Genomic DNA, 21,252 nt, shown 5'->3' with positions numbered 1-21,252 from the left:
CCTCACTTATAAGAGCTAGTTTGATGGCCGGACTATAGCATAGAAATTTGCCAGTAAGAAAAACTGGGAACTGAAAATACAGTACAAACCAGAACTTGACAGTAGGCTGAAGCTTCATTTTTCAAAGGTGTTTAAGATTCCTACTTGATGCAATGAATTCTTCCTTCCATATGTTAACAGAAACCCTCCCCCAGAAGTGAAAGATAAGACAGGGAAACACTGAATTTCCACATTTAATTGTTGTTAACAAATTAAGTAACTGAATACAGAAGAAATCTCATTTGTTTAAGGCCTTGGTTTCTGAGCAGCTGAGGCATTGAACAAACTGAAAACATTTTCTGGGGTTGCCACTGAGTTCTGTTACTATAAAATATTTCTTTTTACTCCAAAATATTTCCATGTCTTCGAGATAAAACATTTAGAATTACAAAAAATCCTTTCACTATCTGAGTGACTGGCGTTTTAACTGCATACATACAGGGAAAGATAAAATGGCTATGCAATTTTGCAAACTGAATTAATGTTACATTTTCTTCTTGTCCTTCCTTATTCTTTTGTTCTTCCCCTGCTTAGATAAATTTTCCTAGAGAGGAGGAAAAAAAATCAAAATGAGCACAACTTATTTCTTACTCTGCATAAGCCGCTGTGCTTTTCTGCACTGGTAGGATACTTTCAAGGTTAATGATCTACAATTAATACTCTGTTTAGTTTTATATTTTCCTGATTCACTGAACGGATTCTGAAAAGCTTTATACTTGTATCATTAAGATTATTTCTGAATGAAGAAAGTTGCCTGCAAAATGATGCTAACCATTCATAACCATTGGAGATGTTACAGAACAGATTCCATTTCAACTGTTTTTTCCTAGGTATGAGTGACAGACAATACAACTGGAGCTCTTTCTTGCCACCTGTGGGGCTTTCTGCACAGAAAACAGGCACTACATTAACAACATATCGTAAATAAATTACACTGTACTTTCCATGGCACACTGGTGTTGTTTCTGATTAATATAATTTTTAAAAGAGTAATGTTTAGACTATTATGCTTTATATGACCAAGATCAATAATACTATTGTATAACCCAATGAATAATAAAACACCACATGTTTTTTTTCAGAGCAGGTGGCGTTTTAGGGCTCTGAAAGATTTTAAGTATTGGATGCATTCCAAAAAACTTAGCAACTGGTACAAAAGACAGTTGATTTCTGATGAACATGAAGTTTTTACAGGTTTTATACCCTGTTTACAGAATTACCTTCAACACAGGGTAGAAATTAGTCTCCTAAAAATTCAAGACCCTCTGTCACTTTCTATAGCCTTTACCTTTAAAATTCTCCATCTCTCCACCACTGCCCACCTAATCTCCTCTTATTACATGTCTTAGCTTTGCCATGCTTCATGCTGCCACTTGATCTTTCCCTCTCTGTCTTCAGTGTTCATCTGCCAACTCCTGATCTTTCCTTTTGCCACAGAAATCATGCACCAAACACATCAAGCAGAAACAGCGGCGTAGCGTGGGTTGTCAGCACCCGGGGCAAGGCAAGTAATTTGCGCCCCCTAACCCCTAACCTGCCGCCGCTGCCAGCTTCTTCTTGCTGCTGCCTGGGCTGGGGTATTTACGGTAAGGTAGCCACGGCGGCAGTGGTGGGTCCGTGTCAGGTGATCTGAGGCGAGTTGCCGCTGGCGCTGCCGCCCAAACGACGCCGCTTGCCCGGAGGAGGAGGGCAGAGAGGCGAGGAAAATGCAACATGGCCCAGCCGCTGCTGCAGCAGCGGCGGCGGCGGGGCTGTGAGGAGGGGCTGCCTGGCGCGCCCTCCGCGGCCCTGACGCGCGGGGACCGCGGCAAGCGCTGAGAGCCGCTGCCTGCTGGACGCCTTCAGCCCGGACGCGCGCACAGCTCGTCAGTTCCACGAGACATGGGGCTCTGCTACAGCCTGCGCCCGAAGCTCTTCGGCGACTCCGGAGGCGGCGAGCGCGCCCCCCCAGATGTTGCGCCTGGTGCGGCCGGTCCCCCCTGCACCCCCCACGCTACGCCACTGAGCAGAAAAGGAAGCAAGACCGAAAAGTGGCCTTCAGCTACCCACAGGCATGCACCTCTGACTTTATTCCATTGTTTCCTTCTCAGAGCCAGTCCCACACTGAACTTGTGTGGAGGTGAAGGAGAAAATTGTCAGTCTGGGGATTGGGCATGATAAATAATATTCACCAAAACACAACCTATTCCTTGAAAAAGCTTTCCTACCAAACTACTCTTAAACTTGGGGAAAATTTTAAATAGTAGTTTTCTCGTGCAACAAGTAAACTGAAAAATTCAGTGACGTGTACATGCTATTTTAGAGAGTGTCTGTGTGTGTGTGGCATTTCAGCAGCCAGTTAACAGAAGCCATCGCTATTAGGGTAGACTTACAGGGGACTTGGTGTAGTTCTGTTCCACAAGTATATTCCTGGCACAATTGTTGATGTGTTTAAAACGATCTGGTCCTAGCAGGATACCACCATACCAGCGGGACACCACCACCAGAACATTGCGGACATCCAGGATCTGTATAAAAACACTTGTCCATTAACATCTGGAAGATGAGCTGTGTGACTTGTGTCTGCCTGGATGCGCTCTTCTGTATACAATGAGCGCATGTCATTGTTGATGCCACGCTCTGGAATAGTTCTAGAAATAAACATTACCTTTTTAAAAAAGTGCAAGCCAACTCCGTCTTCCCTTGCCCAAAATTCTTTAATAAGAAAAGCTGACATTGGTCCACAAACTCAAATTCTGCACTGGTACGTCAACAATTTAGGGATATCCAGCATATACTTAATAAATTCAGCATCTGACTGTTAACTACTCTCGCTATTGGGGAAGAAGCACAGCAGGAAGAGGAGAGCTAATGTAAATAAAAGACTGCAGGAGTGGAGGCAGCAGCGCCACCTGCCAAACCCTAGACCTCCCATTCAGCAAAGGCTAAAATCACTACGGGGGGGGGGGGGGAATCGAGCAGGTGAAGCTCTTCTGGCCATGACGTGTAAACAGGGGCATTGCGAGGGCATTTAGTTGAGTTTTAGGAGGATGCCCAGTGTGCTATCTCACAGTGTAAAGGTAAAGGGTAAAGGGACCCCTGACCATTAGGTCCAGTCGTGGCCGACTCTGGGGTTGCGGCGCTCATCTCGCTTTATTGGCCAAGGGAGCCGGCGTACAGCTTCCGGGTCATGTGGCCAGCATGACTAAGCCACTTCTGGCAAACCAGAGCAGCGCACGGAAACACCGTTTACCTTCCCGCTGGAGCAGTACCTATTTATCTACTTTGACGTGCTTTCGAACTGCTAGGTTGGCAGGAGCAGGGACCGAGCAACAGGAGCTCACTCCGTCACGAGGATTGAAACCGCCGACCTTCTGATCGGCAAGTACTAGGCTCTGTGGTTTAACCCACAGCACCACCCGCGTCCCTATCTCACAGTGTACGTAGGACCTGTGCCCTGTTTGTCTTCCTGACTGAAAACGGGCAACACTACGCCTGCAGCAAGAGCAAGCTGGAAGAGAAACTACAGCAACTTGAAGCCTCTTAGAGATCAGATATTAGATGAGGCTGGAGCATGACGGACTCGTGGAATGCTGGACACAATCTTTCACCTGCCCATTGCATGTATCTAGTTTTTAAATACAGTCATAAGGCTGACCAGCATGGAGAAACCAATTCATGGCCACAAAGATTCTTTAAAAGTTTTGTTGTTTTCACCAACATATACAAACAGTAAAGAATCCATGGTAACAAATACATCAAAGAAGAGAATACTTTCCTCCCATCATTTAGCCAAGTAGGTCCTTCCCAAGGGTGCTCTCTGACGAAGTCAGTTTTTGAGTCACTGCCCATAGAAGAAAGAAAACACCACCAAATCTCTGGGAAGTCATTGCTGAATGCTTTAAGTCCAGATATTTTAAAACCACATTGGGATTTTCCAAAAACCAAATTCTGTCACAGACATCAAATTCCAACTGTAAAACATGAACAGGTCATATTGTCTGCATCTCCCTTAGGAGGAGATCTACTATAGTAAAAGGAAACAGCACACAGACAAAGAAGGTGGTCCTCCTTTGTTTCACACACAATTCATAGCAATTTCTTTTGTAATAAATCCCAGTTGCATGGCTACTCTTTTCACTGTTGAGAGACAGAGTACTATTAAGGCTTTTTGGGCTCCCGTGCCTTTAAATGAAGCGCTTCTAATTTACAGGTTCAAGCAATTTTATTGCCATCTATTGATTACATTGGGGGGATTAGTGACTAATCTCCCCTTGAGTAGTCTCCCTGAGAATTGCCCTGCATCAATTTCCTTTTACCACAGGGGAGGCCAATTACTTATTTCCCTTTTTTTTAATAGAAAGCTAGTGATTTAATTTTTTTAAAAAACATACTTGATTCTTCTACTGTTTTAATCTGCTATGGCCTGGCACACGAGGAGGATGAAGAACTTTTCAGCAGGTACAGAGTTTATGGTTAATTATGGTTTGATGTGACGTATGAACTGGGCTTCTATGTGATGTGATGTCACCACATTTTGAAACACAGTGATGTGTGGCATATGGGCAAGAAATCTCACTGAATCATAATGTAATGTAAAGGAAACAGGGGAAATTAGGCACAGACTGCCATTTTCAGTGTTTCTGTCCCTAGTATCTTTCTGCGGATCTTGTAATTCTACGCCTAGAAACTGAAATTTCCACTAAATAGTACCTGGATGGTAGCATGTTTTTATTACTTTATAATATTTCCATCACTTAGCTCCCATGTGTAAAAATACTCAAATAATGCTTTCCAATCTCTCTATCATCTATCTATCTATCATCTATCTATCTATCTATCTATCTATCTATCTATCTATCTATCTATCTCTACACTCAATACAGATTTGTAGAATAAATTTTATTTTAGAACTACAATCCAAACACTGCAGGGAAAATTCTCCAGTTACCAATTGGTTCCTTTTACCTGCATGAGATGGAGAAGACGTCCACCTGCGGCTGTTTCACCATCATCTTCACAATCCTGTAAGAAAGTCTGCTTGTCTTCACAGTATATCCTAATAGCAAAAAGTGAAACAAAAAGTGTCAAGTAACAAAGCAAACATCCTTACATAATACATATCTCAACAATATTGTTTAAGGGACTATTGCTCTTATTCAAACGCCTTAAAATCTTATCATAACCAACTGTACTTACACTGTGTGACAGTGAGAGAGAGTTTTGATGCTATTAAGGTAACAGAATCAAAGATGTAAGGTAACAGAATCAAAGAATCGAGATGTTTCTCTCGTTCATCCCTCTGAAATAATTGCCACTGAAAATTGGCTACTCACCTGTATGCGTATATATTGTGAGTAGCACTGGCTATTTTCTTATTCTTGTACAACTCAGCAATAACATTTTTCACCTATGAAGAAAAAAAAAGCTTTTTTCCCAACGTATAAATGCTTATATGCTTCACTTTTAAGGTTTTGCAAACAAGGCTCATTCTCTGTGGTTACTACTAAAACATTTCAATTAAATTAAATGCAACAGTGGTGGAGACTGCAATATGGCTGGCGTCCATACTTCTGGTACAAGAAATTATTCATCTGCGCAAGTACATGTTTCCTTGGCAGTAAATGCCACTGGATGCAGTGGTGTATACGTCTTTTCAAATGTGCCCAGGACAACAGCCTGCAAGCATAAAATTTAAGACAGCCTTTGCCAACCTGGTGCCCTCAAGATTCTGTACTACAATGCCTATCAGTCAGCATGGCCAATAGAATGACAGGAATTGTAGTTCAAAATATCTGGTGGACGCAAGGTTGGCAAAGGCTAATTTAAGATATAGATGTAATGGAAAAATGCACCCAGTACCACCTGAGATAGAGATGCTCAAGGAAGTTAATGTGTTAACCACAAAACTCCAAAGACCACGAGTGCAATGAAGATCTTTCCAAGACAACCAAGGGTGCCCCAGAGTACAACTTCAGCTACATGGACTGTTGGGGCTTACAAGGAACATGGAATGGGATGGGGGGGGGGAGAGAGAAAAGAATAGGTTACAGATCGACAGAAGGGCTGATTCTTTGGGTTAGCATTTTGTTTACCGTTGCCCAGCCTCCATGTTCGTCTGTAGTACCTTCTATCCCTTTCCTTTGGAGGAAAGAGTCTGGAACTTGGACTGTATAACCAATGTCCTTAGTTATGATATAACTATGCATATTTTAAAAGGCACTGGCTGAAAAATATGATGCAAACATAAGCTGAGATCCTACATTTCCTTCTCTAGACAGAGCAGAGCTCATGGAATATACCTTCCCATCTCCACACACCCTCTTTTCTCCACAGAGCTCTGCAATTCTGCTCTGTGGGGTCCTTCAAAGTGGTATTGGGAAATGAGGGAGTCCATGAATGGAAGATGCACTTGGGATTCAAGCCATTGTCAAAATTTTAAATGAAGAGGGTGGATGGAGTAAAGAGAAGAAGGTGAAGGTGAAGGATATAGCAAACTGTTGTGGAAGGAAAGCGCTGGAGGAAGATCGGCCTGCAGCTCTTGGCCTTGGTGAAAGTTTTGTATGCTTAGAAATGTGAGCAGCCAGCCAGGTACAGAGGGCCAGTCTTGTACATTTGGCAAGGCATGTGAGGAGGTGAAAAATGGGGCCCTTGATATCTTATTAAAGCAAAACACTACTGATCAGATGCCAGAGAAGATGCACTGCCTGATCTAGAAAGTCGCAAGGGGCTCTTTGTGTAAGAAAATGAAATACGAAGCGGTAGAAATAACATCAACAGGCCTTTACAGATCAAGACATCAAAGGCTGCTTCTGGGGGTTGGAACCCCAGACCCACACACCATCTTCCTGTTTGAGCTCTATGTCACTCATAGTAAATGTAAAGCTTTTTTCTCACTCAGAAACTTAAATCAACAGGATCAACAGTATGTGGATTAAAACAACAACAACACACACTGCGTTGCGTTGCTTTTTTTGCCCAATAGGTTACAGAATCTATTGTGTTAATCTGTGGAAATAATCAAGATTCCTCCAATACCCCTTTTACACATTTAATCTTTGTCTGCACTGTAGGCCCTAAGAGCTCAATAAAGAATTAGATGGTAATTTATTAGTTGTCCTTTCCCCCCATATCTCCTTAAACGTAGTTATCTATTGTTCTGTTCTTATCAGATGGCTTATGTTTCCCTGTACTAGATAAACCCTGTGATGAAAAAACTGTTTTAATAAACAATGCATAATTAATACCACTTTAAGCAAAACATTATTAAAGCTGTGAGAGCTTGAGAAAACATGCCTGGCAAGCAAATTGCTTTTAATTCAAAAGGAGAGAAAAAAAGTCATCTCTCTAGAGTTATCAAAATACATCTCCAATATTTATCTTTGCAGTATTCCCATTATTTCACAGCAAATTCACTTACTATGCTGGGGAGAGGAAAAAACTGATATAGCATACCTCAAGACACAGTTCACAGTATCTGCAAAGAGAATTTTGCTTTGAAAACAGTTTCCCAAATCATATATTTCCCTTTCTAAGGGGAAAAATGCACCAAAGGAGGGCAATGTAAATAACTAACTGTGCTAATAATCAACCAGCAATTCTAGAACAGTTTCCACCACCACCACGCAAATGGGACTGAGCTGGCACAGTCTGGTATGTGTGCATTAATAGTGCATTCCTATGACTATCTACTCAGGAGTATGTCCCACTGAGGCCAGTGGGCTATACTCCAAACTCTAGTGGTGAAGAAATGAAACTTCTGACAAATTTGCAAAACTAAGCAGGGTTTCAAGTTGGATGGTGGACCACATGTTGAGATGCCTGCATTGCAGAGGGCTGGACTAGATAACTGTCAGGTCCCTTGAAACTTCAGTCACCACAGTGAGGGGAACAGCCTAGGAAACAGGAGGCATTTGCACTGCACCAAATCCCACTACAGTTGCTCACAGATGTATTTTCCTCAGGTAATTTATTTGAAGAGGCATAAAGCTGGCCAAGGGACGTGGGTGGCACTGTGGTCTAAACCACTGAGCCTCTTGGGCTTGCCGATCAGAAGGTTGGCGGTTTGAATCCCCGCGACGGGGTGAGCTCCCGTTCCTCGGTCCCAGCTCCTGCTAACCCAACAGTTCGAAAGCATGCCAAAAAGTGCAAGTAGATAAATAGGTACTGCTCCAGCAGGAAGGTAAACGGCATTTCCGTGCACTGCTCTGGTTTCAGTGTTCTGTTGTGCTAGAAACAGCTTAGTCATGCTGGCCACATGACCCAGAAAAACTGGCTCCCTCAACCTGTAAAGCGAGATGAGCGCTGCAACCCCATAGTCGTTCGCAACTGGACTTAACTGTCAGGGGTCCCTTTACCTTTTTAAAAGCTGGCCACTGTTGATACTTTGGTCTTATGCTTTTCAAATAAAAGCTTTCACGCAATAGATAATGCCTGTAGGACTCTATTTCTGTGCAACCCATTGCTCGGTTTCAAGCCAGATATACAACCCTATTGATTCAAAAGGTTACCACTCATCTTTTCTTATCTGATTATCTTGAATCCAAATTACTGCACACCTCTTTTTTTACAAATATCCTGGATCCAAAAGGCTACCACGCATCTTTCAAGATGATCCTGAATCTAAATTCCCCAGGCCATTCATTTTAATCTGGATAGCAATATTTAAGCCAATAAAACCCTCTGGAATGGATGACAGAGATCTGTATTTTGCAGAAGAAAACGTATTTGTGGTGTCTGTGTTAAGCAAATAAGAACATATACATACATGCTTACAAATGTATACTTATAACCTAGAGAGGAGGAGACTGAAAGGCCTGTCAGAAAGCAGATTTTACTAACCTGTTTGGGGCTCACAACAGGTGCTAAATGTGCCTGGAAAGTGCTTCTTCGGTCTGTAACTGGGTTTCCATGATAAATTGGAGGCAGCTCTTCATCTGCAAATTTAAGAATTTAGGTTTTGTGCAAAGGTGGGCTACTGTACCTTCTCTCCAACTAATTCAGAATGGCCCTGCTAAACTAGTCTCTCCCTCCGTCTCCTACAATTACAAGCTTCACTCCTCTCTTTTAAATCCTTTACACTGATTTCTTTGCTTGTCTTCCATCAACTTTTAAAGCTTTCCTTCTCTACAGCTTGCTACAAGTTTACTATGGGTTAAAAACCGCAAACAAAATGCTGCCTCAAACTGGGAAGAAAGTCAGTGAATAGCTGTGTGTGAGCAGAGCAGAGCACATGAACCAAAGGCTCACTTCATGCTCATGTACACAACACATGCATCTCTTACCAATATTTATAAAGCACAAGATATAGTGGGGGGAATCTCCATGCCTGACTCTTCTAATCATATAGCATAATCTCACCTAGGATCACACTCCTGTCTCTTCTGCACCATGCCATTTGCTAAGCCATTCACTGTACCATCAATAACTTCCCTATTGATCACTTCACAATTGTGGTAAGGGGGTCCACACATAGAAAGCAGTGTGAGAGCTATGGTATTTTCTGATCCCACCTCTGATGTCCATGTGCTGAGTGAGGTGGATATCTGAGGAGGGAAGGTTCAGGAAAGAATGATCAGGGTTCCAGTTCCCACAGAGATCTGCGCATGTAGTGCGCAGACGCCCATGTCTAACATGCAGAAGTTGGAGGCAAGCCTTAGGGAATCAGTCCCTTTGTAAATGTTCCCTCCTTCACAAAGGCATCAATTCCTCTTTTTATTTTGCCAGACCCACTTTTTAATCAAAAGATCAGATGATACAGTGCAGATACCTAACACAAAGTCACAGGAAGGCAAAGTGATTTGCAGCAGTGCTTTCACATGGCTTGGCTCCACTTCACAAGCGCCATTTCATATATATATATATTTTTTAATAGACACAAAAGTAAGAGTTGAAACATAACTAAACAGCAATAGCTACTCTACCTTCTTGGCTTTCTGACAGATCAAAATTCAGAGTTACAGCTGCACATTCCCGGAGGGGTTGATACTCCAGTGAAAAATTCTCTTCGTACTCCAGATCAGTTTCTTCTGTAATTTTTTTAACATCTGGTCCTACTGGTATAAAAGCAATACCTGCTTTAAAAGGCTTTCTTGACAGTTCAAACTATTTTAAGTGATTGGTAGCATCTATGGGGAAGTTAGTGGTACAATTACATTTGCAAGTGGCACTTCTTAAGAAACACATATAACACATACTTTGAAAAATAAATAAAAAGGATGCATTGGTCATTCAGAGGGCAGAGCAAATTATTAATTATAACTGTCAGAACCACATGTAAAGTACAGAGGCACCTCGGGTTAAGTACTTAATTCATTCCGGAGGTCCGTTCTTAACCTGAAACTGTTCTTAACCTGAAGCACCACTTTAGCTAATGCGGCCTCCTGCTGCCGCCGCGCTGCCGGAGCACAATTTCTGTTCTCATCCTGAAGCAAAGTTCTTAACCCAGGGTAATATTTCTAGGTTAGCGGAGTCTGTAACCTGAAGCATATGTAACCCGAGATATCACTGTATTATAAAATATTTTGGACCCACTACTAGGAATACCTACATGTGCAATTGTCACATAACAACCTACAGACAGGTTGCATTATTTTTCTGACATCCAAGTGTCCCCATATCAGAAAAAAGGAAAATGCATGAAGTGACACTCACACATCGTATTTTTCAGAGTTTAAAAGAAATGCAAGGGTAAATTTTGCATGTGCAGATTTAGAGAAGAAACAAATCATAGCAAGTATTACACAGATCTTGCCATCTAACTTCTGTGCATTTTGAACTTGCAAAAATTACCTCAAGGGATCACAAACATGTGTGCAAACATGGTTCGTATGTCTAAATTTCCCATTCCCGCTGTGTGACTCTCACATATTCAAAAGCCTTGAAAAACATAGTAAGCGTATCACTTCAGATAAACTCAAGCAAAGTTCAGATGATCACTAGGAAATTTCAGCAATAATCTACAGATGTGGTAAATCAAGGCAAATTATTTGGCATAGATTACTATAACGCCCCTTATTCTGCTGAATGTCCACTATATCTCTCAGGATGCTCCAATCATTTTCACCCACATGCTGATTCCTTAGTACAGCACATGACACCAAAACATTATACCACTAGAGGGCAGAGAGAACAACCAAATGCAGGCATGGCTAAATGCACGTCTGGCTTCAAGAATGCTTTGCAGAGGATAGCAGAAAAATATGTGGGCTGCAAATCCTGCAGTTTTCAAAGCCACACCAATAGTTGCCAAAAAAAAAAAAAAGTACAGCAGATCACATTAAAGACCCCATCCTAAGTGTCGTAATCTACCTATTAATTTCCCCAGTAAACGTGACACCCTTCAGGAAGAAACTAAACAAGAACTATCATTCTGAAATGTCTCTTATTTATTTGTTGTATCAAGATGATAAAATTGCAATTTGGAGGAATAACAGAAATGCCAGACTACATGCCTGTATATTCCAACTGTGTTGCTGTTCTGTTGACAGAGAAGCAAGACTTTGGTATGGTGGCTCCCACCCTTTAGAACTCCTTCCTGTTACAAATCAGTCAGGTTCCATCTCAATTATTTTTTGGGTGTCTATGGAAGACCTTCCTTTTTATTCCCTGTCTGTATCAGCACTGGGCTTGAAAATTGTGTCTATATTGTTTAACTGCTTTGCAATGTCTTGTTGGAAGCAATTGATAGATGAAATAAATAAAAACAATAAATAAATATTCCAGAACCTTAAGCCACATACAACGTTAATTAGTACTATTTCCATTGCATAAATATTTTTGTATTCCTGGTTTCAGTTCTATCAGATATTTTTAAACACTTACTAAACCGCAGCTGGTATTACTGCTTTAATAGCACTCTCGCTGTTTCTCACTTTAGGAGGAATGCTGAAGCCTCTGAGAAGTGGCTAAAAGTGCCTTTTTAATAATAATCTGCTGATCTATTGGAACTAGATGTAATACTTTGCTTGAAATTGTGTTTTCTTGGGGGGGGGGCATATAGAAAGCAGAATTGATCATTTTCTCAAGCAACTGAAAGCATCTTAGCCTGCCTCTGGCTTTATTGACGCTGCCTCACATGATCCAGCTACACGGATCATAAGCCCTGCATGTCTGATCATAAGCCCTGCATGTACTTCTGGTTATTGGGTCACATGGTGCCCAACAGGCTTTAACACAGCCTTCTCACTTCCCACTTGTGGTTTTTCTACATAGTAATGATCAAAAGTAATCATCATGGGTTATATGCAGTGCCGTGTGAGCAGAGTTATGTGTGCGCAAGAGGACTTCTCCTTCCTTTCCCCACGTGTTCCCAAAACCTGCTCCGGAGCGTTGCTCAGACTCATTTGTTTAGCACCTTACCTGAATCAGAAGACTGCGATTTTTCTATCAAAAATTCACGTATCTTCTCCACCCATAGATAAAGGATGCTTTCACCAAGATTCTGTCTGAAAAGCATGATACAACATATACAAATCTACTCTAAAATTACTTTTTTAATGGATAGCATCAAAGAAATCTATATGTTTCAGATGTGGTTTAGGAGCCTTCTTGTGTAAAAATATCCTATGATACACCACTTTCATTCCAGGGACACAGAGTGGCTCGTTCTTTAGGTTTTGGAAGAGAACAGTCAGGAAGTGCAAACCTATGCATGCTTCCTCAGAAGTAAGTGCCACGTGATGTTACACCTTAACACACGGCCTTTGCCTAGCTTTGCTGTAACAGTTGTCTCACTAAAACAGAGTGGACTATTTTATATAAGATCCATAAATCTTCGCTTCCAGCAAAAGGTTATGCTTCATATTGCTTTTTCAACATTGCTGCCATCTGCTGGAATTATGTATAAAACATTTCAGGACAGTATTTGGATTTTTAAAAATATAACCATGACATTTATTATTATTACATTTGTTTGTTTGTTTGTTATTCATTCATTCCCCGCCTTTTACTCTGACAGGACTCAAGGAGGCTTACAGATAAAACCAAGAATAGCTAAAAACATAGAAAAAATGATTAAGCATTAACAGAATTCAAGCACACATATAATCTGAAAACATACAAATAACTGCAATAAAAGCAGCATGGCAGCAGCTGTGCTTCTTCCTCAACAGGGCACTCGAAAGTCATGGCCCTTTCAATACGATTTACAGATACAGCTGCACCCACTCTCCGCTGGTTTGTGAAAACATGGTTTTCACAGAAAGCAGATACTATGCTAGATCCCAGCTTCCCATGCTTCTTTCTATGATTCGTATTCCGACAAACAGTACAACTTACACATAGAGTTCTTCCAGATAATTTGCAAGTTCTGCATATTCCTGTCCAGAAAGCCAAGGAGCACTAGAATAAAAAAGGAACGTACTAGTTTAATATTTGCATCATTTTAAAACCATTTTCTACTTCAAGATACTAAAAACACCTCATCGTAATTATGCTTTTATATGCTTTGGCAAAATCAAATCATGTTGCAATCCTACCTTCTTCTTCATACTGGGAAAGTATACATATCACAAAATATGATGATAAAAAACAAGGAAGAGACATATTTTCACTTGCTTTCTCCCTTATGTTGCTATAATTTAGAGTTTCCTGAGTTCCTTTAAACCAGGATGATTAGCTGATTTTGGCCAGAGGGCTACATTCCCTGTTGGTCAAATCTCCAAAGCTGAAGTGTGTATTGTCACCACACACTCACTTGCTCCACACAAGCCTGTGTATCACACACACAGAGTGGTTACATATTATGAAACTAACAGTTTGGAACAAAAGGCACAGAAGCTTTTTTCAAGAATATTAACTTATCACTTACTTAATTTGATAAATAGGTGGTGCTGTTGTTGGATATTCAGGAGGAAGGATCACCTGAAAAGTTTTAAAAGTAGATTAGCCAGAAATTTTCATTCCACATCTAGCTGGGGACGGGGTGGAGGAGAAACGCAGGACAGTTCCAAAACATTGTTAAGGTATTAAATAACTGGAAACACTAGTACATAAATTCTTATATGACAGTCCTGCACACAAAGTGAGCCTTATTTATGCATAAACATGTACAGAATCAGTATCTTAGGTACCTTATGGCTCTCCCATAATATACAGATTTTACTTCTCCCATTTTTTCGGCATTATACGTGAGACAGATGCAAACATTAAAGGACAGAACCCACAGAACTATCTTGCCAACATTAAAACATACTTGGAGAAATAAAAATCCTAACCTACAAAGAAAGTTTTGCTTTTTTAAAAGTTACAGAACTCTGCAATGACTAATAAAGTAGGATGTGTCTCCCTATATCTGACTGCATCATTTATAAATCAATTGTGTGTTAAAGAATAGTCCTAGTTATTCTTAAGTAGGGCACCAACAGTTTCAAGACAGGGTGGGGTCACATTCCTCACCACATTCCCCAATGCTGCATTGCCAAGCTAGCACTGACTTCTAAAGACTGCATGTTGAGTGCAGTCACCAGCAAGGGAACCCCTGCTCACAAGCAGCACCTTGTGCTTACAGGCTTCACAGGATCGGGACCCCCAATTCTACAGGGTTCCTGACTGTGTGGGTGCCCAGTGCAGAAGCAGCTGTGTGTTTGAAGGGATCCCCTTGCAGACAACCAGTTATGGTTCAGTTGTCAAAGGGTGGAGCTGATGCAGAAGAACTTGCCCTGCTCTAAGCTTGAAATCATGAATGCCTTATATGTGAATAATGCATAATGAAGGCTAAAGTTAAACCCAAAAGATCTGAGGCCAAGCCACAACCCAGAATTCCTTCATTCTTCAATTTATCTGCATGCTGCTTTTCCACCAAAAGAATCAAGTTCAAAGCAGCTTACAACAACAACAACAAAAACAAAAACAAAACAATACCTCTCAAAATCAACCATTTCAGAATAATGTAATAAAACATTACAGTACATTTACAACGTTACACCTCCTGACAATAGCAAAAGTAGGCTCAAAGATGCCCATCTGAGACACCCAGTTGCAAACTCAACGCCCAGTTATGTTACAGGAAAACCTACCTGCAGACAGAGTCTCCACTTTGGCTTTTCCAGGCAATCACTAATCTGAATGCAGAATACTTTTGCATCTTCATCAATGGTGCACCATTCATCGCCATATATAGCAGACAAGGCTTCAATTTCTTCTGTCTAACAGAAAATTATGCAGTAATATTTTATTTATATACTGCTGAACTACAATAATTTCTAAGTAGTGTGCAATAAACTTGATGCAATGTAAATAAAATTACAAATTCAGAATTCAGTTGTTGGAATAAACAAAGTCTTTAGTAGTCAGCACAAGCCGGCTACCCAACACAGTGGCTGCTTAGGAGCAAGGTATAACAGAATCGGAACATATGAAGAGCCTGCTAGATCAGGCCAGAGACCCATCTCATCCAGCACCGTTGCCTCGCAGTGCCCAAATCTAGGTGGACTTTAGGAGGCAATCAGAGAAATGCACGAAGGAAGGATTTATAAGCAGCAGCTAATAACTATGGTCTCATTAAGCCTCTGCATACCAGGAGGTGGGAAAGTTTCCTTAGGGGCATCCTGGCAGCATCTATCCGGCCACTACTGAATTCGGTGGAATTGGGTCAGATCCAACGGGATGACGAATATATTAATATACTTCAAGGTGATGCTAGACTACTATGCCCATCACTCGCCAACCATGCAAGTTGGGGTTGCAGGGCGATGGAGTCCAACCATATCTGGAGCCACATGTGCGCCCCCATCGCGACCTTAGCATGCAGGCAAAACCCCTTAGGCAAACGCCCCGTTTCCCTGACCTGCCCCCTTCTCCAGGAAGCCGAGCCCGACGCCCCGCCATCAGCCTCCCGCTCCGCAACGCGCTCACTTGTCTCTGGGCCGTTTCCGGGTCACTCGCCGCCATCACGGCGCGGGGAGGCGGAGCTCGCGCGTCCAATCAGCCCAGCGCCCGGGACGCAGAATCAATGCCCCGGAGAAAGAGGTTAGCGCATGTGCGTAAAGGCGAGGTGCAAAAAAACTCCAAAATTTTGGAGGACGCGTGTTGCGGCCTCTCTTAAGAGCCGAGAGTCGGAGGCGCTCGGGTCACCCTTTAGGAAATAGGTATGGCTGAAAGGCCACGGGGAAATGCAATATGCAGCAGGAGAAACGCATGAAGACCAAAAAGATGCAAAAATAAGGTGTCTTTTTCAGCTTCCCAGTCGCGGTAAACAGCTGTTCTGTAATTCAGCAGAAAGTGTTTATAGATTTGGGGGTGCTGTAAAAGGGATGTGGCGTTCAGTAAATGTAAACACAGACTTGAACGCAGTCCCATTGGATCCAACAGAATCTGCTTTTTATTGGTGTTTATGGTAGTAGCTTGCATTGACGATTTTGAAAAGCTAGAACACGGAACAATTGGCCAGCTTGCAACGTTGACAGGACTGTGTGGAAACTCTCACTATGAATAAATTCATCAGAATGGGAGTGGTACACATGGCCTCTGCAATTTGCATCATTATGAACTTGAAAGTACAGTTACGATATTGCTTCAGGCCCAGGGGCAAAGCAGATGTGGCAACAACCACAGAAAATGTCCTTACCTGCTTGAGCACCTGTGCACATATTCTAGGTGCACCCTGTTACATACATTTAAATGCTTTTACCACATTTGTTGGATTGTTCACATGTAGTCTCCATGCCAAGAACGCGTTTACTAATGCTATACAGTATGTGAGTAGACAAGTACAAGTGATAAGTGCATTCAAATCTTCATTTCTGTATAGAACACTTCTATACTAAGCATCGTATCTATGGTTGCCATTAAATCTGCTGCGATACAGCATGTTGAACACTCCCAAGCAGAAATCTATGCCAAACTGAGCCAAGCAGTGGCCCAAAACATTACTGGAAGCAATTACAGGGGAGCCATAGAATATGGGTCAAAACAGACATGGTAGTGGCCATAAATAAAGTGCTCACTCAAAAAATACACAAAGATGTCTACCTAGAAGTCATGTGTTCCAACCTACAAGCCATTTTTCCCAGTTGCTAAGTCCCATTCTCATTTCCACTATCTACAGAAGTTGGATATATCTAGACTTAAAGGCTTTTCTGCATTTTTCCTTTGTGTGCTTTTTTTAAATATAAATTTATATGGCTAATTTCGTTGAAAATTCAGGTAATTAAAATAATGATTATCTTATGTTTTGACATTAACCTATGACTTTCTAAAAGAATGACACTGATAGGTCCCTCTAAGAAGAAATGAAAACTACACAATATATGCATATTTTTTTTTTGGGGGGGGGAATCAAGAGCACTTGCCTTCTCACTTTTTGGTATAATGCAACAGCAGATGACACATCTACAGGGAGGGGGGATAAAAGGCCATGCTAGTCAAGTTAATGATGAAATAGTCTGTATTTTTTGTGTTAACTTCTTCTAAAATCTGAATGTATTCCCATAATAGGCCTTACCGCATAATTTCTTTTGAATGTCTTATTGGCTTGATTTGAGGTAATTGTGTGAGACAGGTAGACCTGCAATCATAGGTTTGTTGCAAAGCAAACTGTGTTCAGTGTCTTAGGATTCATATTGCTGTAGTTATCTGAGCATGAGCAATGCAGTCTTTGAAGATGACTGTTTATTATCATGACGGCTATGTTTTACATGTTTTAACCCTCTTTTTAAGAGTCAGTTCAGATCTTCATGCTTTCTGTTCCCAACACTTCACCATCATGTCCAAATTAGAATGGTTTCATCTCCCCTATGATGAGGTACCCCACTTCTGTGCTGAGAGTACACACATCCTGCCGTAAGGAGAGATCATGTACAAGTTAGGAAACAGGAAACGTGAAGCAATCTTGTGCTTCCTATTCCAAATCTCCAAGATTCTAACAGCAAATTCTAACAGCAAATTCACACAGGAGACTGCAGCTGTATTAACATTTAGTAAACCTTGCAGATCCAATTACAGATAGGTAGCCGTGTTGGTCTGCCATAGTCAAAACAAAATAAAAAAAATCCTTCCAGTAGCACCTTAAAGACCAACTAAGTTAGTTCTTGGTATGAGCTTTCGTGTGCATGCACACTTCTTCAGATACATAGATACATAGTGTGCATGCACACGAAAGCTCATACCAAGAACTAACTTAGTTGGTCTTTAAGGTGCTACTGGAAGGATTTTTTTTATTTTGTCTTGCAGATCCAAGTGAGAGTACTGTTTGTGAAAACTATTCCTCCACGTGGGTGGCTACAATTCTTACAGTGGTGGCAGCTCAATGAATTTCAGATCTCTCTCTGAAGGAACTTGTAATTCTCTGGAGGAGGAAGAGGTCTCAGCCACTCCTTGTTAGTATCCATGATAGCTAAACTCATTTTTGAATGGTAAGAGTTCCAGATAAGCATCAGCCCCTCCTAAACACATTTTACACATGGATCTTATGCCAGCTGGTGCATCTAATTTCATTTATATAAGCAGTGAGTCAAGTGGTTATTGAAAGTAAAAACATCTTATTTTTTAAACTTAATTTGAATTAAGTTTTTAGCATCACAAGGAAAATTTATTTATGATTGTAATATTAAATATTGGACAGAAATGTCTGTGTTGCAAAAGCAACAAGATAGTTGGGCATGATTTTAAGAGACCATGCAGTTAATATTAAAGAGAAGAATGTTAAAGTATACAGCCTTGCTTAATCAGAATGATGTGATCTATCTACCCCAATATTCTTTATCAAAAAGCACAAGAAATAATTTCCTGATCACGTATTGAACTTCTTAGGTATGGGAATGGAGTCTTGGTCCCGTTATCTTGTTTCTCTTGAAATAAATATCCATCCCTCATTACTTTATCTAATCTCCTTATTAATCTATTATCACCATTGGTGATCATGAACTTTGACGGTGGTAAATTCCATAGACCAAGGCTGTGATTATGTCATTGCAGCAACTTTTATTTGAAAGCTCCTTGATGTTACAGCTTATGCTCTGCCAGCCATTTTTGTAGTTCTGTTGATTTGTTTACAAACTTCTGTAAGATTATTTCATTGGCTAGACTCCAACCAAAATACAACAGTTGTTCCATTCACTTTTCAAAATGATGTGTAATGTTCTGAGCTATCTCTTTAAGAAAAGGAATGAAGTGTTCACATCCTTCGAAAATTCAGTCCTATACATATTTACATTAAATTAAGCCTTTTAAACTCTATAGGTGTTGCTTCCAAGGAAATGTGGATAGGCTGCATGCTTCACTAACACAGGCTTTCAATTGCCTTGATAGGTAGTTTTGTTTTAATACTGCCCCCTTCTCTGTACCTCCTACTCAAGAAAGTGATAGAAAGAACTCTACATATGCAGCACCAGTACCATAAAAACATACATTTTGTATAGTTTTTGTAACATTCAGTTTCCTGGTACTTTTTATGTGATGCTATTTCACAATGTTATCACTATATTTTAATAAGAAGAACCAAACACCACTAATAAAAACCGCCCACCTCATTACATCTTCCTTTGCATCTTTCTGGCTTCTAGTTCCTTCGGGTTAAACATGTCTAGTCAAGGAACAACTTACTCTTGACAAATTTTCTCACGGCACTGTAGCTCCTGGCCTACTTTTGCAGTGCATTATCTAATGGGAAATGGAAATTACTTTGTTTCAACACACTGGCACATTATTATAGTCTGTAACTATTAGCAACACTTTACTACAGATCTGTCTGCAGTTTTGGCATTATCACAGCTATTGCAAAATTATTCTCAAGTGCTGAAGGCACAAGTTAACACACTATGAACTACTGCAGAAAACTAGATGTAGGAATTAGGAGCACATGTATATAACCAGTCTGGGATTTATTTCATTCCATGCCACAGGGTCTTCTTGTGACGCAAAGAAAAATACTAGGTAAGAAAATAATTAACATTTAGTGTAGATTTTTAAAAGCTTCATGTCAGCAGTTAAAACCTGTTTTCCACTGTTCCATTTATTTTTCTAGCATTGTTATAGCTTATAATTCAGTACATTGTCCTTGTTACTTTTCTTATTATTTTTTTTAAATAGGAGCTATTTTCCTCAAAGTTTATTGAGAAGCCTGTTTTAATGAGATGCTTCAGCTAATTTATAAAGCTCATATCAAAATCAGATTATGCTATCTATGAAGATTTTCTCTACATATTCTCTCCAAAACATCTTGCAGACATTAGTAGAAATGAAATAATAATCTAAAGTATTTATTAATATTGCACAGTAAGGCTTGGGACTGGTCTTGTAAAAGCTTGTCAGGTGGGAAGAGTTTTTATTCAGTAAATATACATGTGGAAAGTGATTTGATGGATCAAATTGTTCATGCCAAAATAAAACCTGTTTGCCTTTAAGGTGCCACAAAACACTTAGTTTTTGCTTAGCTCTGTAATTCTGCAGGCACTCCTTACACAACTTACTCTTTACTACAGACCTCAATTTAAGAGTGAGTCTTGCAGTCCAGTTCTATCTCATTGGGTTCAGGGACACCTAACTCTGCATAGCATTGGGCTGCTATCGAGATGCAGTTAGGCTGTAATCCTCTGAGCACTTATTTGCCAGAAGTCCTATTGTACACAATAAGCAATTACAGTTGTGCATTCTGGTCCTTGCAGAACCAAGCTCTGCCATGGGCATAGTCAGGATTTATGTTGGGTGTGTGTGTGTGCGCACGTGTGTGTCTGTGCAGGACACCCACCTGTCATCATCCTCTGTCTGGCTCTGGCTTGCAGATTCAGGCTGAAATGTCTCAACAACAGTTGTTTCAAATTACTTTCTTTTCACCCTAAGTGCTCAGAAAAATCTGTCAACTAGGATGTGCCACAACATCATTGAAGTGACCCCAGCGAGTACTGTATTTCAATTTCAAATATTCTGATTATTTCTACTTTTAGTAAGCTATTTTATTTACTTGATTTAAGGGGGCAGGCCGGGACAGCTGCTCCCCTGCCTCCCTGCCTAAACCCAAGCCCTTCAAGGTGAGAATGAGGGACCTGTGACCCAGATGTTGCCAGGTAAAACTTCCCTAAATGTTCTGCACCGGCCGCGCTACCTGAGGCAGGTGGGACTTTGGAGCCTAGTTGCAAAGACGTGTTGCTCTTGTTCACAAGGTGGCAGGAGCACCCGCGGTTCCCTTACTTCCTCGGGGCGGTGGGGCAACAAAACCTGCGGCGTCTAAGGGGTGCCGGTGTCTCAGCGCCGGCCGAGTGCCTCGCGCGCCTCCGCCGCTGGGTGGAGCTTTGCCTC

At 41.0% G+C, this 21,252-nt stretch overlaps 2 protein-coding genes across 7 annotated transcripts in view; one reads left to right on the top strand and one right to left on the bottom strand.

Moving 5' to 3' along the window:
- Positions 1-215: 215 nt before the first annotated feature.
- Positions 216-15,987, bottom strand: IMPACT (impact RWD domain protein). Of its 6 annotated transcripts, none has more exons than XM_079982759.1 (11): positions 15,874-15,987; positions 15,036-15,164; positions 13,829-13,881; positions 13,297-13,359; positions 12,379-12,464; positions 9,942-10,073; positions 8,860-8,954; positions 5,355-5,428; positions 4,987-5,077; positions 2,412-2,546; positions 216-583 (listed from the first exon to the last, which is right to left on the bottom strand). In XM_079982759.1, the coding sequence occupies exons 1-11, from the start codon at positions 15,907-15,909 to the stop codon at positions 524-526; spliced, it is 954 nt and encodes a 317-aa protein (XP_079838885.1). In that variant the 5' UTR covers positions 15,910-15,987; the 3' UTR covers positions 216-523. The 6 variants fall into 6 exon arrangements, with proteins under 6 accessions (XP_079838885.1, XP_079838887.1, XP_079838884.1 ...); XM_079982761.1 differs by having other exon boundaries at positions 9,942-10,070; XM_079982758.1 differs by lacking the exon at positions 15,874-15,987 and adding an exon at positions 15,687-15,835.
- A 3,754-nt stretch (positions 15,988-19,741) lies between these two features.
- The window catches only part of OSBPL1A (oxysterol binding protein like 1A), a 76,994-nt gene continuing 75,483 nt past the window's right edge, over positions 19,742-21,252 (top strand). Inside the window, exon 1 of the mRNA XM_079982629.1 lies at positions 19,742-19,890. Within this exon, the coding sequence (XP_079838755.1) occupies positions 19,851-19,890 (40 nt within the window). The 5' untranslated portion in view covers positions 19,742-19,850. The remainder of the gene's footprint in view (positions 19,891-21,252) is intronic.

This window comes from Podarcis cretensis (genome assembly GCF_951804945.1).
Source record: "Podarcis cretensis genome assembly, chromosome: 7".
NCBI classification, from domain to species: domain Eukaryota; kingdom Metazoa; phylum Chordata; class Lepidosauria; order Squamata; family Lacertidae; genus Podarcis; species Podarcis cretensis.
Note: the sequence above shows the minus strand (reverse complement) of the source record. Positions and strands in the feature narration are given on the sequence as shown.